We start from the raw sequence: 16,861 nt of genomic DNA on the forward strand, positions 1-16,861 counted from the left end.
TACTCTCAACTGCGTACTCTCTCCTGCGTCCATTTAACAGCGTCCTCTCACCTGCATAATCTCAACTGCGTAATCTCAACTGCGTACTCACCTGCGTGTTCTCTCCTGTGTCCACTCAACAGCGTCTGCTCAACTGAGTACTCTCTCCTGCGTCCATTCAACTGCGTCCACTCAACGGAGTACTCTCTCCTGCGTCAATTGTCCACTCACCTGCAAAATCTCAACTGCGTACTCACCTGCGTGTTCTCTCCTGTGTCCAATCAACAGCGTCTGCTCAACTGAGTACTCTCTCCTGCGTCCACTCAACTGAGTACTCTCAACTGCGTACTCTTTCCTGCGTCCATTCAACAGCGTCCACCCAACTGCGTCCTCTCACCTGCGTAATCTCAACTGCATACTCAACTGCGTACTCACCTGCGTGTTCTCTCCTGTGTCCACTCAACAACGTCTGCTCAACTGAGTACTCTCTCCTGAGTCCACTCAACTGAGTACTCTCAACTGCGTACTCTCTCCTGCGTCCATTTAACAGCGTCCTCTCACCTGCATAATCTCAACTGCATACTCACCTGCGTGTTCTCTCCTGTGTCCACTCAACAGCGTCTGCTCAACTGATTACTCTCTCCTGCGTCCACTCAACTGAGTATTCTCAACTGCACTCAATTTTGGCAGTGGTGAGACCTTCAATGTTAAGCTGGAAAAGCGCTAGCGTAGGAACTTTAGGCTGTGGACGTTGTGAAGACATTTGTTTCGCTTGAAGGGCATGCAACCTTGCAACTACTCTTCAGCTACTTGCGGGGGAGGCCACGTGGAGGCTGTCTTCGTCTCCCCCTGCATACTCACCTGCGAACTCTCTCCTGTGTCCACTCAACAGCGTCTGGTCAATTGAGTACTCTCTCCTGCGTCCACTCAACTGAGTACTCTCAACTGCGTACTCTTTCCTGCGTCCATTCAACAGCGTCCACCCAACTGCGTCCTCTCACCTGCGTAATCTCAACTGCATACTCAACTGCATACTCACCTGCATGTTCTCTCCTGTGTCCACTCAACAGCGTCTGCTCAACTGAGTACTCTCTCCTGCATCCACTCAACTGAGTACTCTCAACTGCATACTCTCTCCTGCGCCCATTCAACTGCGTCCCCTCAACTGAGTACTCTCTCCTGCTTCCATTGTCCACTCAACTGTGTCCTCTCACCTGCATAATCTCAACTGCATACTCACCTGCGAACTCTCTCCTGTGTCCACTCAACAGCATCTGCTCAACTGAGTACTCTCTTCTGCATCCACTCAACTGAGTACTCTCAACTGCGTACTCTCTCCTGCGTCAACTCAACTGAGTACTCTCTCCTGCGTCCATTCAACAGCGTCCACCTAACTGCGTCCTCTCACCTGCGTAATCTCAACTGCATACACAACTGCGTACTCACCTGCGTGTTCTCTAGTGTGTCCACTCAACAGTGTCTGCTCAACTGAGTACTCTCTCCTGCGTCCTCTCAACTGAGTACTCTCAACTGCGTACTCTCTCCTGCCTCCATTTTACAGCGTCCTCTCACCTGCATAATCTCAACTGCGTAATCTCATCTGCGTACTCACCTGCGTGTTCTCTTCTGTGTCCACTCAACAGCGTCTGCTCAACTGAGTACTCTCAACTGCGTACTCTCTCCTGCGTCCATTTAACAGCGTCCTCTCACCTGCATAATCTCAACTGCGTAATCTCAACTGCGTACTCACCTGCGTGTTCTCTCCTGTGTCCACTCAACAGCGTCTGCTCAACTGAGTACTCTCTCCTGCGTCCATTCAACTGCGTCCACTCAACGGAGTACTCTCTCCTGCGTCAATTGTCCACTCACTTGCAAAATCTCAACTGCGTACTCACCTGCGTGTTCTCTCCTGTGTCCAATCAACAGCGTCTGCTCAACTGAGTACTCTCCCCTGCGTCCACTCAACTGAGTACTCTCAATTGCGTACTCTTTCCTGCGTCCATTCAACAGCGTCCACCCAACTGCGTCCTCTCACCTGCGTAATCTCAACTGCATACTCACCTGTGTGTTCTCTCCTGTGTCCACTCAACAGCGTCTGCTCAACTGAGTACTCTCTCCTGCGTCCACTCAACTGAGTACTCTCAACTGCGTACTCTCTCCTGCGTCCATTTAACAGCGTCCTCTCACCTGCATAATCTCAACTGCGTACTCACCTGCGTGTTCTCTCCTGTGTCCACTCAACAGCGTCTGCTCAACTGATTACTCTCTCCTGCGTCCACTCAACTGAGTATTCTCAACTGCACTCAATTTTGGCAGTGGTGAGACCTTCAATGTTAAGCTGGAAAAGCGCTAGCGTAGGAACTTTAGGCTGTGGATGTTGTGAAGACATTTGTTTCGCTTGAAGGGCATGCAACCTTGCAACTACTCTTCAGCTACTTGCGGGGGAGGCCACGTGGAGGCTGTCTTCGTCTCCCCCTGCATACTCACCTGCGAACTCTCTCCTGTGTCCACTCAACTGAGTACTCTCAACTGCGTACTCTTTCCTGCGTCCATTCAACAGCGTCCACCCAACTGCGTCCTCTCACCTGCATAATCTCAACTGCGTACTCACCTGCGTGTTCTCTCCTGTGTCCACTCAACAGCGTCTGCTCAACTGAGTACTCTCTCCTGCGTCCACTCAACTGAGTATTATCAACTGTGTACTCTCTCCTGTGTCCATTCAACTGCGTCCACTCAACTTAGTACTCTCTCCTGCGTCCATTGTCCACTCAACTGCGTCCACTCACCTGCATAATCTCAACTGCATACTCACCTGCAAACTCTCTCCTGTGTCTACTCAACAGCGTTTGCTCAACTGAGTACTCACTCCTGCGTCCACTCAACTGAGTACTCTCAACTGCATACTCTCCCCTGCGCTCATTCAACTGCGTCTACTCAACTGAGTACTCTCTTCTGCATCCACTCAACTGAGTACTCTCAACTGCATACTCTCTCCTGCGCCCATTCAACTGCGTCCACTCAACTGAGTACTCTCTCCTGCGTCCATTGTCCACTCAACTGCGTCCTCTCACCTGCATAATATCAACTGCATACTCAACTGCATACTCACGTGCGAACTCTCTCCTGTGTCCACTCAACAGCATCTGCTCAACTGAGTACTCTCTTCTGCATCCACTCAACTGAGTACTCTCAACTGCATACTCTCTCCTGCGCCCATTCAACTGCGTCCACTCAACTGAGTACTCTCTCCTGCGTCCATTGTCCACTCAACTGCGTCCTCTCACCTGCATAATATCAACTGCATACTCAACTGCATACTCACCTGCGAACTCTCTCCTGTGTCCACTCAACAGCATCTGCTCAACTGAGTACTCTCTTCTGCGTCCACTCAACTGAGTACTCTCTCCTGCGTCCATTCAACAGTGTCCACCTAACTGCGTCCTCTCACCTGCGTAATCTCAACTGCATACTCAACTGCGTACTCACCTGCGTGTTCTCTCCTGTGTCCACTGAACAGCGTCTGCTCAACTGAGTACTCTCTCCTGCGTCCACTCAACTGAGTACTCTCAACTGCGTACTCTCCTGCGTCCATTCAACTGCGTCCACTCAACTTAGTACTCACTCCTGCGTCCATTCAACATCATCCAACCAACTGCGTCCTCACACCTGCGTAATCTCAACTGCATACTCAACAGCGTACTCACCTGCGTGTTCTCTCCTGTGTCCACTCAACAGTGTCTGCTCAACTGAGTACTCTCTCCTGCTTCCACTTAACTGAGTATTCTCAACTACGTACTCTCTCCTGCGTCCATTCAACTGCGTCCACTCAACGGAGTACTCTCTCCTGCGTCGATTGTCCACTCACCTGCAAAATCTCAACTGCGTACTCACCTGCGTGTTCTCTCCTGTGTCCACTCAACAGCGTCTGCTCAACTGAGAACTCTCTCCTGCGTCCACTCAACTGAGTATTCTCAACTGCGTACTCTCTCCTGCGTCCATTCAACAGCGTCCAACCAACTGCGTCCTCTCACCTGCGTTATCTCAACTGCGTACTCACCTGTGTGTTCTCTCCTGTGTCCACTCAACAGCGTCTGCTCAACTGAGTACTCTCTCCTGCGTCCACTCAATTGAATACTCTCAACTGCGTACTCTCCTGCGTCCATTCAACTGCGTCCACTCAACTTAGTACTCACTCCTGCGTCCATTCAACATCGTCCAACCAACTGCGTCCTCACACCTGCGTAATCTCAACTGCATACTCAACAGCGTACTCACCTGCGTGTTCTCTCCTGTGTCCACTCAACAGTGTCTGCTCAACTGAGTACTCTCTCCTGCTTCCACTTAACTGAGTATTCTCAACTACGTACTCTCTCCTGCGTCCATTCAACTGCGTCCACTCAACGGAGTACTCTCTCCTGCGTCGATTGTCCACTCACCTGCAAAATCTCAACTGCGTACTCACCTGCGTGTTCTCTCCTATGTCCACTCAACAGCGTCTGCTCAACTGAGAACTCTCTCCTGCGTCCACTCAACTGAGTATTCTCAACTGCGTACTCTCTCCTGCGTCCATTCAACAGCGTCCAACCAACTGCGTCCTCTCACCTGCGTTATCTCAACTGCGTACTCACCTGCGTGTTCTCTCCTGTGTCCACTCAACAGCGTCTGCTCAACTGAGTACTCTCTCCTGCGTCCACTCAATTGAATACTCTCAACTGCGTACTCTCTCCTGCGTCCATTGTCCACTCAACTGCGTCCTCTCACCTGCATAATCTCAACTGCATACTCACCTGCAAACTCTCTCCTGTGTCCACTCAACAACGTCTGCTCAACTGAGTACTCTCTCCTGCATCCACTCAACTGAGTACTCTCAACTGCGTACTCTCTCCTGCGTCCACTCAACTGAGTACTCTCAACTGCGTACTCTTTCCTGCGTCCATTCAACAGCGTCCAACCAACTGCGTCCTCTCACCTGCGTAATCTCAACTGCATACTCAACTACGTACTCACCTGCGTGTTCTCTCCTGTGTCCACTCAACAGCATCTGCTCAACTGAGTACTCTCTCCTGCATCCACTCAACTGAGTACTCTCAACTGCGTCCACTCAACAGCGTCCACTCAACAGCGTTCTCTCACCTGTGTAATCTCAACTGCGTACTCAACTGCATACTCACCTGCGTACTCTCTCCTGTGTCCACTCAACAGCGTCCACTCAACTGAGTACTCTCCTGCACCCACTCAACAGTGTCTGCTCGAGATGGACGCTCGTCCATCACTTTGGTTAGCACACGCGCTAGATGGTCATACTTGAATAAGTTAGATAGCGGGTCAGCGGCATATTTGCTAGCCAAGATATTCATTATTAGTTCATACTGATGCAGTTGAAGGTGAAATTAAAACTAGAGTTGCATTTCCTAAAGGAAATACTATAGGGCTTGAAAAGGTGTGCCCTAGAGTGTAATGTGTGTAGAGGTTTGCATGTGTTAAGCTGTGTATGGTGTGTGGTAATGTATGCTGTGTGTATGAAGGTGTGTAGTGTGTACAGTGTGATGTGCATGAAGGTGTGTATTGTGTGTATGACAACACCTCCTTAGGTATGCATGTGTCAGTGTGGTATGAGAGCTGGATGTATGTTTGTGTGTGTGTGTGTGTGTGTGTGTGGATTGTGTATGAGAGGTATGTGTGTGTGTGGAGTGTGCATGAGAGAGATGTGTGTGTGTGTGTGTGTGTGTGTGTGTGTGTGTGTGTGTGGTGTATTTGTGTGACTGTGTGGAGTGGGTATGAGAGAGATGCATGTATGTGTGTGTCTGTGTGGTGTATGTGTGTGTATGTGGAGTGGGTAAGAGAGAGATGTGTGTCTGTGTGGTGTATGTGTGTGTATGTGGAGTGGGTATGAGAGAGATGTATGTGTGCGTGTGTGTGTGTTGTAGTGGGGGAAAGACATTCAAAAATAACTGTCTATCTCTACTTCTCTGAGTGGAGAAGCCTTGTGATTTACACCCTCCGAACAAACAGTCGTAGTTCGGGACATATTTAACTTATCGCTTAACTGAAGAGATTGCATAAGAGAGGACCCCTTGCTGATGATTTTGGTGTAATTGTGTGTGGTTTGACCCAATACTGTCTGATTTATGAAAAGTTAAACACAGAGGCAAATTGTGAAAAAGCCAATTCTGATTTAAAAAAATTAAAATGGGAGCTAATGGAGCAGTTTTCTGTGCCTAGTGCCAAACAAATGCTCATAACTCTAAAAGTAATTGATCAAATGATTAGTTATCTTGGCGTACCAATGGTAAATGGAGCTTCCAGGTGAAGGTTTAAGGATTTTACAGCAGTTTATCCAGGAGGGTTTGATCATTTTTCATGACTACACACACTCTAACCGGCAGTTGTAATTTGAAATTCTGAACATTCTGCCATTCATTTTAAGGGGGGGGGGGGGGGGGGGTTAAAATTTTTAAACCTAAATTTATTAAAATCTATAAATCCTATCGACTCAAAAAACTAGCACAAGTCCAGAGTAATGGCATACATTACTATCTGGGATTTCGGGATTTCCCCGGTGGGCCGATGGGTTAGTGGGCCGTAGTCACGCTGCTGTTTAACGGTGTTATTACCTCCCCCGCTCCAGTCAGACTAACCTGCTCAGCTCGGCCGCGGACTGATCCTGTAAACACATGAACGAGTTGGACCGGGCCGCGGACTGGACCAGCTGGTGCGGGCTGACGGTATGCAGCGGAGATCAGAAAAAAAAACAACTTGTCCCAGAAACTCCTGGCCGGATTACGAAAACTTACAGCAGCTGTGTCACTTATTAATACAAGTAGTCACGAACTGGAAAAGCCTCGTCCATACTAATGCCACATTAATTATATCTCCCTGTTTGTATCCCACGACAAGTAACAAGTCAAGAGAGAGACGCCAGTTGCACACTGACACTGCGGAGGGTCTTTACTCATCACGTGATCCCTCCGCGACACGGTTCACACAACTGAAACGTGAAAAAATAAGTCCGAATGTTTGAATGGAGTCTGTACGTTAAGCGGTTCGGACTGTATTAAACGCACAAATAGTGATAAGAAGAAAAATAAGAAGCAGTGGGATAACACTAATGAAGTAGGACACACTCACAGGTTGAGGTCCGTATCAGTGCTGTGTTTCAACAGGAAAGCCTTGAAGTTCAGTGCAGCCTGTTGCCTGTGGTTGTTTATTTGTCCGTCGGGAGTTTCCATTCTGCGTTGGGTCAATTCAAAACGAACCTTATCCTTGTGTTTCGGTGTAGTTTTAATCTAGCTACCTTCCTATAGCGATAACATCTAGCTAAAGACAAGAACAGTTTTAGTCGTCTACTTTTATACCCTGTCAAGTATAAACAAATCGGTTGCCATGACGCCTGCAGTTCGTGAATCTGATTGTCTAGAAGGGAGACCCCCCCTCCCCCCACGCTCGCGAGGTTAGTAAAGGAGTGATACACCTGATATTCATAATTGAAGAAAGCATAAACAAATCGGTTGCCATGACGCCTGCAGTTCATGAATTTGATTGGCTAGAAGGGAGACCCCCCCCCTCACGCTCGCGAGGTTAGTAAAGGAATGATCAACGTGTTATTCATAAAGGAAGATCAATATTTTCGCATCTGTGGTTTAAAAACAATGTTCCGTTCATACACCAGTTACTTGATGATAATTATCATTTTGTTACACACTCTGACTTTTGGTAAAAGATTTGATCAGCTCATATGCCGATTTTAGGAAGGTAAATCGATCCCGGGTGGTCTTCTCTCGTTAGAGGGAATCACGAAATCGCAAAGGATTTCTCTACACAGAACTGTGATATCTCTGTTAACGGGGTTGATATTATGGAGAAAAAATGTAACAATGTTGTTATAAGGAAGCTGATATAAAAAAAAATCCACGTCATTACTTCTGGACATAGACATAACAGCCATTTGATTGGGACTCTTTCCTATAAATGTATTATTACTAACAAAAAATAAAGAGCTGCTTTATACTGCATAGATTCTGTCCTGTTAATGGTGTTTTGAGCAAATACCTCGATACGAGTGATGCATGTGTCTTTTGTAAAGGATCCAACGAACCCTTTTTTCTGTTGTGTATTTTCACTTCTTCTGCACTGAAAAAAATGACTCTTTGAATTTACTTAATATTTTTTCGTCAAAGGGTTGCATGAAATTAAATTCAGAGATATAATTTGAGTACATATACATATAAGTATTGTCAGCTTAATTATATTTTGTAGAATTTACTTCAACATTGTAAATCTAACTAAATTTAATCATGTTCATTCTACTTACATTTACGGCATTTGGCAGACACCCTTATCCAGAGCGACTTACATTTTATCTCATTTTTATACAAGTGAGCAATTGAGAGTTAAGGGCCTTGCTTAGGGGCACCTCAGTCATGGCCTCAGGTCTGGGAATTGAACCGGTCACAAGACCAGTTCCCTACCGCCAGGCCATGACTGCCTTTTCATTTCATGGTATACAAGAAAAGTATAACGTTTTTTAACATTGCTTATTATTATTACAGTTTTTCTCAGTCGATTCGGTTCATTTCTCAGATCAGAATTGAAATTCTCAGAACAGTTCATTCAGTCTCCACATCTCCTTGTCACTTGTGCACATCATAATTGAATTTCTCCTTGTGTTTAACATTTTGCAAATGCTTTTGTACATATTGCAAATGGACATGGACAGTTGTCTGTTGTTTTTTACATTATGTGTTGCTTATGTCATGTTTATCAAAATGTGTTGTATGGACTGTCTGTTGAATTGTCTTACCCTCCCAAACATTTAGTCTTTAGGTCATCGCCTAGGTCATTATATGCAAAAGTGCTGAACATGTTGTCATAATCTCTAAGGCATCATTTTACATTTATTTATTTAGGTTCTTTTTTGTTACATTTTGTTAATTTATCCTAATTTGATTAAATTGTTTACAAGTGAACATTCAGTTACAGTAAGAAAGGGAATTGGTGAAGGCTTAGATCAACCAATGGTCTCAACCATAGGTTAGAGGTGTGTCTCATGAACCTTTACTGTAATTGGCAAACATTTATAGACGCTAAACACTGCATTATCACAAAGTCTCATAATGGAAAGACAAGGCCATGTACAGGGTGAACAGCAAATAGGAGAAGTAAGACTGTGTGGTGTAGAGAGGTAAGACTGTGGTGTAGAGGGGTAAGACTGTGTGGTGTAGAGGAGTAAGACTGGTGTAGAGGGGTAAGACTGTGTGGTGTAGAGGAGTAAAACTGGTGTAGAGGGGTAAGACTGTGGTGTAGAGGGGTAAGAATGTGTGGTGTAGAGGAGTAAGACTATGGTGTAGAGGGGTAAGACTGTGTGGTGTAAGGCTGAGGGGACAAAACAGTGAAATAAGGGCAACAATTGTGGACCATGCTTGCTGGGTGCAGCCGAATATTAGAAGAACAACTGTGTCTTCAATCGTTCAAACATTTCATAGAGAAAACATGTATGTAATTCAGAAATGTGCTCTCTGCTGTAATGCAGCACATTGACATACATTCTGACATGTTATTCAATTACAGTATTTATTTATTTTTTGCATTCTTATACCATATAGGATATCAAGAGTAGCTCATAGTGGTAGCAGAGGTTCCATTTTCACACAACAAGAGGAGGCTGTATGTGCTCAGGTTGTTTTGAATGTGTAGAATAAGTTTCTAATTTTGCAGTTTTTCCAGTCAGTCTTTTCTAAATTTCAATCAGATTTGTTTTTGTCAATAAATTCCAGTGCGAACAATACCGTCAAACAATATTGCTGTACAAATTTGATTCCAGTCCAATTTCTTGCTATCAGTCTCCCACATACAGTCATGTGAAACTTTGTGTTCCATGTAAGTTTGTATGTGTGTAACATGTATTTGATATACCACAGAATGTGCAGCGTTCTTGAAATCAAAAGCTTAGCTAGTTTCCATCAGAATATACAGTCTACACTGACTGTGACTTATAGTTGCACTGACAACATGACTAAGTATTTTGATTGCCTTGTTCATATGCAATGGCACACAGACTAGATATTCTGATGGCACTGACAAATTGAATGACCTAAATATTTGATTTTGGGGCAAAAACAAAGAATTTTGAGTGAAGTATCTGCTTTTGCAGGTATTTCATTGAGTTTTGCTGTGTGCACTAACTGTTTTGAGAAATGCACTAGTTGTGATGCCAATGTAAAGCATGATGTGAGAAATGAACCAAACCGACTGGGAAAAACTGTAAGTTGAAACAAAACACATTTAAATTGAGAAAACATACACAATTTCATAATGTTCAATTTACTAAGGCCCAAATTTACTAAGGTAACAAGTTACTTTTATTATAGAGTAATTCAGTTACTAACTCAGTTACTTTTTTGAACAAGTAGTGAGTAACTATAACTAATTACTTTTTAAAAGTAACGTTCCTAACACTGATACATACATACATAATTTTTTTCTTTTCAGTTAGGGGTATGTTCAGTTAATTTGAGCTGCTGTGGGTGTGTTCTTCAGAGTCATGATAGAAGCAGAAACACAAATGCAGATGATAGATAGATAGATAGATAGATAGATAGATAGATAGATAGATAGATAGATAGATAGATAGATAGATAGATAGATCTATCGATCTATCGATCTATCAAATGAAATCAAATATATTTGTATGGCGCTTTTCACAACACATGTTGTCACAAAGCGCTTTACAGGATTTACACGGTTAACAATACTATGGGTCCAAATCCCTAATGAGCAAGCCAAAGGCGACAGTGGCAAGGAAAAACTCCCTAGTGGGGAATAGGAAGAAACCTCGGTAGGACCAAGACTCAAATGGGAACCCATCCTCCATTGGGCGGCCCGTTAACACACAAATTACACAAAAACAAATTATACAGACAAATACACAAGTTACAAACAAATCACACAATCAGGCTAAGTATAAGGTAACAAGAATGAAAGTTCTGGGTTGATATTGTCAATGTAAATGTCTTGTGATGAACGCCAGGTTTTCATTCCGTGTCGGAGTGATGATACTGGTATTGTAGGCTCCAACTGCAGTGTTACTCCCCAGGTGAACCTCGGAGAAGAAAGATATGTGATGTGGTAAATATGTAACAGATTATTCAAAGGCCAAACTAAACAGATAAGTCTTTAGTTGAGTTTTAAACATTGAGACTGTGTCTGAGTCCCGAATAGAGGCAGGAAGATTATTCCACAATTGTGGAGCTTTAAAATAAAAGGCTCTTCCACCTGCTGTGATCTTTTTGATCCTAGGAACAGTTAATAACCCTGCGTCCTGCGAACGAAGTGAACGTGCTGGGTTGTAATGATCAATAAGTTCACTAAGATACGCTGGAGCTAGATAGATAGATAGATAGATAGATAGATAGATAGATAGATAGATAGATAGATAGATAGATAGATAGATAGATAGATAGATAGATAGATAGATAGATAGATAGATAGATACGCATACTCACACCTGCGTGGGCTCACACTCAACAGCTTCCTCTCACTTGCGTCCTCTAAACAGCGTCCTCTCACCTGCATCTGCTCACCTGTGTCCTCTTACACTCAACAGCGTCCGCTCACCTGCGTCCTCTCACACTCAACAGCATCCGCTCAACAGCGTCCTCTCACCTGCGTCTGCTCACTTGTGTCCTCTCACACTCAACAGCGCCCTGTCACCTGCGTCCTCTCACACTCAACAGCGCCCTCTCAACTGCGTCCACTCAACAGCATCCTCTCAACTGCATCCACTCAACAGCGTCCTCTCACCTGTGTCCTCTCACCTGTGTCCTGTCACCTGCGTGCGCTCACCTGTGTCCACTCACCTGTGTCCGCTCACCTGTGTCCGCTCACCTGTGTCCGCTCACCTGCGTCCGCTCACCAGCGTCTGCTCACCTACATCCTCTGACAGCGGAGTGAGAAGCAGTGGCCCAATCTCTGGTTCAGGCTCTTCAGGCTCTTCCCTCTTTTCCTCTTCCTCAGCGTCTTCTTCGAAGTCCAGGTCGGCCTTTTCAGCAAGGTTGACCCACGTACAGCGACCCTAACAGACACACACACAAAAGAAGAAGAAAGAGAATTCATTAACAATGTTCATCACAGCCTATTCAACAGCTGACCACTAGCCAAGGTAAGATGCAAGAATTCACATGTTAGATTTGCAGCGCTAGGTCACCTGCTTGAGGATGTGCTGAATGTGGTGCACCCAGGCAGACAGCGAGTCGGCCATCTCCTGCATGGGGATGCCCTCAAAGTCGGGATTCTCCTTTATGCTGTCACGCGCTCCCTCCTCTTCCTCCTCCCCCTCTTCCTCCCCAAAGTGGTAGAAGCCCAGGGGGCTGACCTGGGTGCTTGCCGAGATGCGGGCGATCTGGGCTCGCAGGTAGTTGGCCTCATTGCCCGGGAATGGTGGGTAGCTCACTATGGGAGCATCAAGCCGCCCGGTGAAGAACCTTCGAATCTGCCGTGCGACCATAATCTGAACTGGGGTCACGTTGGGAAGGCGGACCCAGGGCAGACCCAGCTCTCGGCACACAAAATAAGTGAATTTGTTTGTGCCGGAATGAGGGGGCTCTTTGGGAACCACGGGGGGTGGCTTGTAGGTTGACTTAGGCAGTGGATCAACCTAATGTAATCATAAGTGAATAAAAACAGATTAGGATCTCTTAGATAGGATATTTCCTGATATTTCCTCTCTTTAATAGGTCTAACCTATGTGTCGGTCAAACCAGAGAGAGAGAAATGGCAGAGCTGACCGGAGTATTTAACACCTGGGGACCACGTACTTTAGACACACCCTTACTTCCGTCAAAGCAAGCTTGTTCCATGTGTTGCCAGTGGTACTACCACCTGCTGGTTTAGCATGGTACCTACACCAGCTACATCCAGTGGATCCGACAGCAGAAGGTCAGACCTGGGACCAAGATGGAGGCGCTGCAGAAGTACATACAGCGCAGAGATGCAGAGAAGAGCAGCCGGCCAGAGACACGCTCTGTGCCTGCTCCGGCTACAGTGCCCTGTCTCCCAGGTTGTACAGTTTGCATGTGTAGAGACATGTGTGTGTTGTTTTTTGTGTGTGTGTGTGTGTGCACCTGCCTCCAAGCACAATTCTGTCTGATAACGTGTTTCTTGTGTCCATACACAGGCTTGTCCAAGCGCCGGACTTCCACAGCCAGCCGCAGCACACAGGATCCTACAGACGCCGAGCTGCTGGCTGCGTTAGTGGAACTGGACGTTGAAGGTGAGTTGTCCTGCAGGTTGGACTGAGTGAAGTACACTAGTATTGGTACATATAGTATTGAATGTCTTGTTGTTTGGCCTTAATTTGTTTTGTTGTAAGGCAGCTGTATTGGAAAGGGAATGGAAGTGGTAAGGTAGGTAATGAAGGGTGGTGGTGCTAGAATAGTCATTCATTCATGCTGCACCTCATCAATCTTCATAATCTTTAACTCAATAATTGCATGATATATAGCACTCTACTTTTGAGGGTGGGGGGTCATCTTTGCTTATGTAATTAACATAGTAGCTGCACATAATGACAAACTTTCATCAGACTTTTCAGTAGCGCTTGGTGCTTTTGGGTTTCTTGGCTGTCGGTCATCCATACAGGCTTACGTACCCTAATGCGGTTATGATGTTTCTCCCCTTCATAAGCTCATTAACGCGTGTCCTTCCAGCTCCCTCTTCCTCTGCCGTCCCTGCCCCACCTCAGCACTTCCTACCGACGGCTGAACCAGAGCAGCAGCCTTCCCAAACGCAGCCAGTGCCCACTGCTGAGGTGAGCAGCCCAGCCCCAGCCCTGGGGTTCTTGTTGTAGATTCAGTGAAAATGCAAAGCCCGTATTCTTAACATCTGTCTGTCTGTCTGTCTAAGGTGCTTCTGCACGAGGGCTGGAAGCAGACGCTGCCCAAAGAGCAGCATCAGTGGGTCAGCCGGGCTCTCTTCAACAGAGACCAGTCTGGGAGGCTGGCGCTGACCAAGAACCTGCGTCTGTGGTGGTCGCCTCCCGGACTCCAGCTGGTGTACACACAACCTCCGTCATCGTCAGACACCTTCTCCCACAGCAGGCTGTTCCTGTGGATGCCCTACCGCATGTGGGCGTTCAAGCTGCTGTGCGTTCATCCCGAGTGTCGTCGGCTGGGCCATAAGTTGACGGCCTGCGGGACGTACAAGACCGTCCGGAGGGTCTTGGACTTCAGCGGCTGGTACTTCATGGCCACCGAGGACCTGGAGTGCCACCGCTGTAAGAAGAAGGTGGCGGGATGGTCGCAAGACATCCTGGATCAGCTGGACCCCGTCCATCGGGAGAAGTTCCCAGTGATCCTGACTTACAGGTGAGCGTGTGGGTGCACTAAGAAGGTAAGATTGTATGAGAGCACACACACACACACACACACACACACACACACACACACACACACAGTACTCTCTATGGTGGGCTTGTTTGTCATATGCGCTGTGTCTCGTCTGTCTGTTCAGGTGACCAAGAAACTTGCTGGTGTGGCACTTCATGCGCCGTTTCGTGGCGGGTGTCACCACTGCCGGCCACCAGCTGTACGGCCTCTTCATGGGCCGCCTCTCCTTCTGCGTCTTTGAGTGGGATGCAGAAGATGTGGCCCGACTACAAGAGGCCAAGCAGTCGGAGCTCGGGGAGGCACCGCGGTCCAGAGGCCACCTGACTGATGCTACGTCTTCCAGCAGACCTACAGCTAAGGAGCTGGCTCGGCACTGTTGCCACACATGTGGGGCCCAGGCGTCCAAGGAGCTCATCCAGGAGCTGCTGGAGGACTTCATGGACAGAACAGACACCATGGGCATTCCTCTCTCTCTCTCTCTCTCTCTCTCTCTCTCTCTCTTTCTCTCCGCGCGCGCACACACACACACACACACACACACTCACACACACACACTTTCTTGTCTGTGATATATTCCTCACATAGGTGAACCATTGGGGTGGAGTACCTGTACTCTCAGACCGGCGTAGTGCTGCATGAGGACCTCGGCAGGGATCCAGACGCTCCAGATGGGCTTCGCGACGAGGACCTTCCAGAGCTGGAGGACGAAGGCTTCGAGGATGTGACTGTGGGGTTCGACGAGTACACGGACCCCACATGCTCTGAGCACAGCCTCGAGCCACTGCTGCCTCTCCATCGTGCAGCAGTGGGGCCTCGTTCTCCGGCTGCATCGTTGCAGGCCCAGTCTGACCCTGCCGAGGACTCCACGTCCGAGCCAACCGAGGAGAGCGTCCCTGGCCAGGTTGCTACCCAGACCCTGGCCTGTACTGATGTAAGTGTAGTTTATTCATTGTGTTAAATTGTAGCAGGATTCAGCTGTTATGTCCTGACCCTTTCACCACAGTGTCAGATATCTGTATAATGATTTCTCTTTCTTTAATTCCCAGGAGAGCCTAAGGACTCGATGGCGTTCCAGGCGATCATCATGTGGTCAACCTGGCCGACAGTCCAGTGAAGCTGCGTCACCAGGCTTTTGTGACACAGCAGAGGGTGGACGGCATCGTTGCTCTCCGGGACAAACTGCCAGAGAGCGACAAAGGCGGTGCTGTCTGCCCGCTGCGTCACAGACACAGACTGGTGAATGGACGGTTCAAAAGCTGCCATTCGTAGACCTCTGTTGTCGCTGGGACACAGAGTCTGAAGCGGTAGGCGAACCTTCAGTAATCCAGTAGCTTCAGGATTTTCTAGTTTGGCTTGTAGCCGTGTTACTGATTTCTGTCTGTGTCTGTCTGCAGCTGCTTCCTCGGACAGCACAGCGAGGCTGCTCAGTGGCCCAGGGTGAGCCGCCTTGTCGAGGCCATTTGCCCGGCGCTTTGTCGCCTTCACCCTGGCGGGCAGACCATCACCGGCGTCAGGGTGAACAGGTGGGCTGCCATCATGGGGGACTATGGTGTCAACAGGGACGTAGTCCTGGGCAGCCCTGGCCTCGTGGCCCGGACCAGAATACAGCTCTTTGAGCTGAATCAGAGGACACTGACCCAGTGGTGAGTTTACCCACCTTTAAGTATTTTTGGTTTGAAATTGATCTCATTGACACTGTGAGCTATACAGGCTGATTACTGATAGGCTGTGTTGCATTTCTGTTACAGGTACAACGCCAGGAAGAAGAAGCAGGAACAGGACGTTCTGCCCCTGAGCGTTGGCCAGTCCAGCACTCCCACGATGGCCTCGGAACCCCTCTCTCCCGCACTGAGCAAGCTCCCGGAGCGTCCCACGCACACACACCCAGACTATGACACCACAGCTGCTCCAGCTTCTGCCACCCCCGCCACTGCCACTGCCCCCGCCACACAGCCTGGGCCCAAAGTGCCCCGGACCACAGCGTGGCGGTGGAAGAAGAAGGCAGAGGCCGCTGCTGCTGCTGCTGCTGGCACTGCACCCCCTGCTGTTGATGGACAGCCCGTCCCCATGAAGCGGCCCAAGCATGAACAATATTCATGCAAACAATGCATTTTACAAAAAATATGACATAATTATATATTCAAGAGAATTACAACAATATCAAGATGATAAAAATAGTTGAAATTATAACCGAAATTCCTAAATCATGATAAAAATAATTTAATTCAATAGTTAACAACATAGGTGTGATGGGCAGGGTGAGCGACTAAAAAGGAAGCAATCACGCCAAGTCTCAGGGAAATAGGATGGTTTAATAGAAAGTGCGCAAACCAAAAACCCGTGCAATAGATCCAAATTAAGGAAACAATGACCAGCGGTCAACTGGTACAAAGACAAGACATATATAGACAAACAAACGACCCTCAGGTGAGACGGATCACGGGCTCCGCCCACCTGAGGGATGCACATGACGTAACAAAACAACAACAGCAACAGCCGCT

At 47.4% G+C, this 16,861-nt stretch overlaps 2 protein-coding genes across 2 annotated transcripts in view; one reads left to right on the forward strand and one right to left on the reverse strand.

The window, feature by feature from the left end:
* LOC143487016 (uncharacterized) overlaps nucleotides 1-16,431 on the forward strand; it is a 105,888-nt gene extending 89,457 nt beyond the window's left edge. The window contains exons 1-10 of the mRNA XM_076986324.1: nucleotides 6,473-7,115; nucleotides 11,992-12,136; nucleotides 12,844-13,033; nucleotides 13,151-13,246; nucleotides 13,683-13,783; nucleotides 13,879-14,339; nucleotides 14,485-15,291; nucleotides 15,407-15,664; nucleotides 15,755-16,003; nucleotides 16,109-16,431. Coding sequence (XP_076842439.1) covers nucleotides 12,931-13,033; nucleotides 13,151-13,246; nucleotides 13,683-13,783; nucleotides 13,879-14,339; nucleotides 14,485-14,488 — 765 coding nt within the window. The 5' untranslated portion in view covers nucleotides 6,473-7,115; nucleotides 11,992-12,136; nucleotides 12,844-12,930 and the 3' untranslated portion in view covers nucleotides 14,489-15,291; nucleotides 15,407-15,664; nucleotides 15,755-16,003; nucleotides 16,109-16,431. Of the gene's footprint in view, nucleotides 7,116-11,991; nucleotides 12,137-12,843; nucleotides 13,034-13,150; nucleotides 13,247-13,682; nucleotides 13,784-13,878; nucleotides 14,340-14,484; nucleotides 15,292-15,406; nucleotides 15,665-15,754; nucleotides 16,004-16,108 lie in introns of the transcript that reaches the window.
* On the reverse strand, nucleotides 11,822-12,870 carry LOC143508640 (radial spoke head protein 6 homolog A-like). Its single transcript, XM_076997304.1, has 4 exons — nucleotides 12,860-12,870; nucleotides 12,735-12,756; nucleotides 12,182-12,631; nucleotides 11,822-12,049 (listed from the first exon to the last, which is right to left on the reverse strand). The coding sequence occupies exons 1-4, from the start codon at nucleotides 12,868-12,870 to the stop codon at nucleotides 11,873-11,875; spliced, it is 660 nt and encodes a 219-aa protein (XP_076853419.1). The 3' UTR covers nucleotides 11,822-11,872.
* Nucleotides 16,432-16,861: the final 430 nt, after the last annotated feature.

Source organism: Brachyhypopomus gauderio, chromosome 2 (assembly GCF_052324685.1).
Source record: "Brachyhypopomus gauderio isolate BG-103 chromosome 2, BGAUD_0.2, whole genome shotgun sequence".
Classification (NCBI taxonomy): domain Eukaryota; kingdom Metazoa; phylum Chordata; class Actinopteri; order Gymnotiformes; family Hypopomidae; genus Brachyhypopomus; species Brachyhypopomus gauderio.

What these genes read in the sequence shown, in the direction of transcription:
- LOC143508640 (XM_076997304.1), bottom strand. An exon ending in CTGCCATTTCTCTCTCTCTG is followed by an intron (nt 12,632 to 12,734) that starts GTTTGACCGACA and finishes TGATTACATTAG; the next exon opens with GTTGATCCACTGCCTAAGTC. An exon ending in TTCAGCACATCCTCAAGCAG is followed by an intron (nt 12,050 to 12,181) that starts GTGACCTAGCGC and finishes TGTGTCTGTTAG; the next exon opens with GGTCGCTGTACGTGGGTCAA.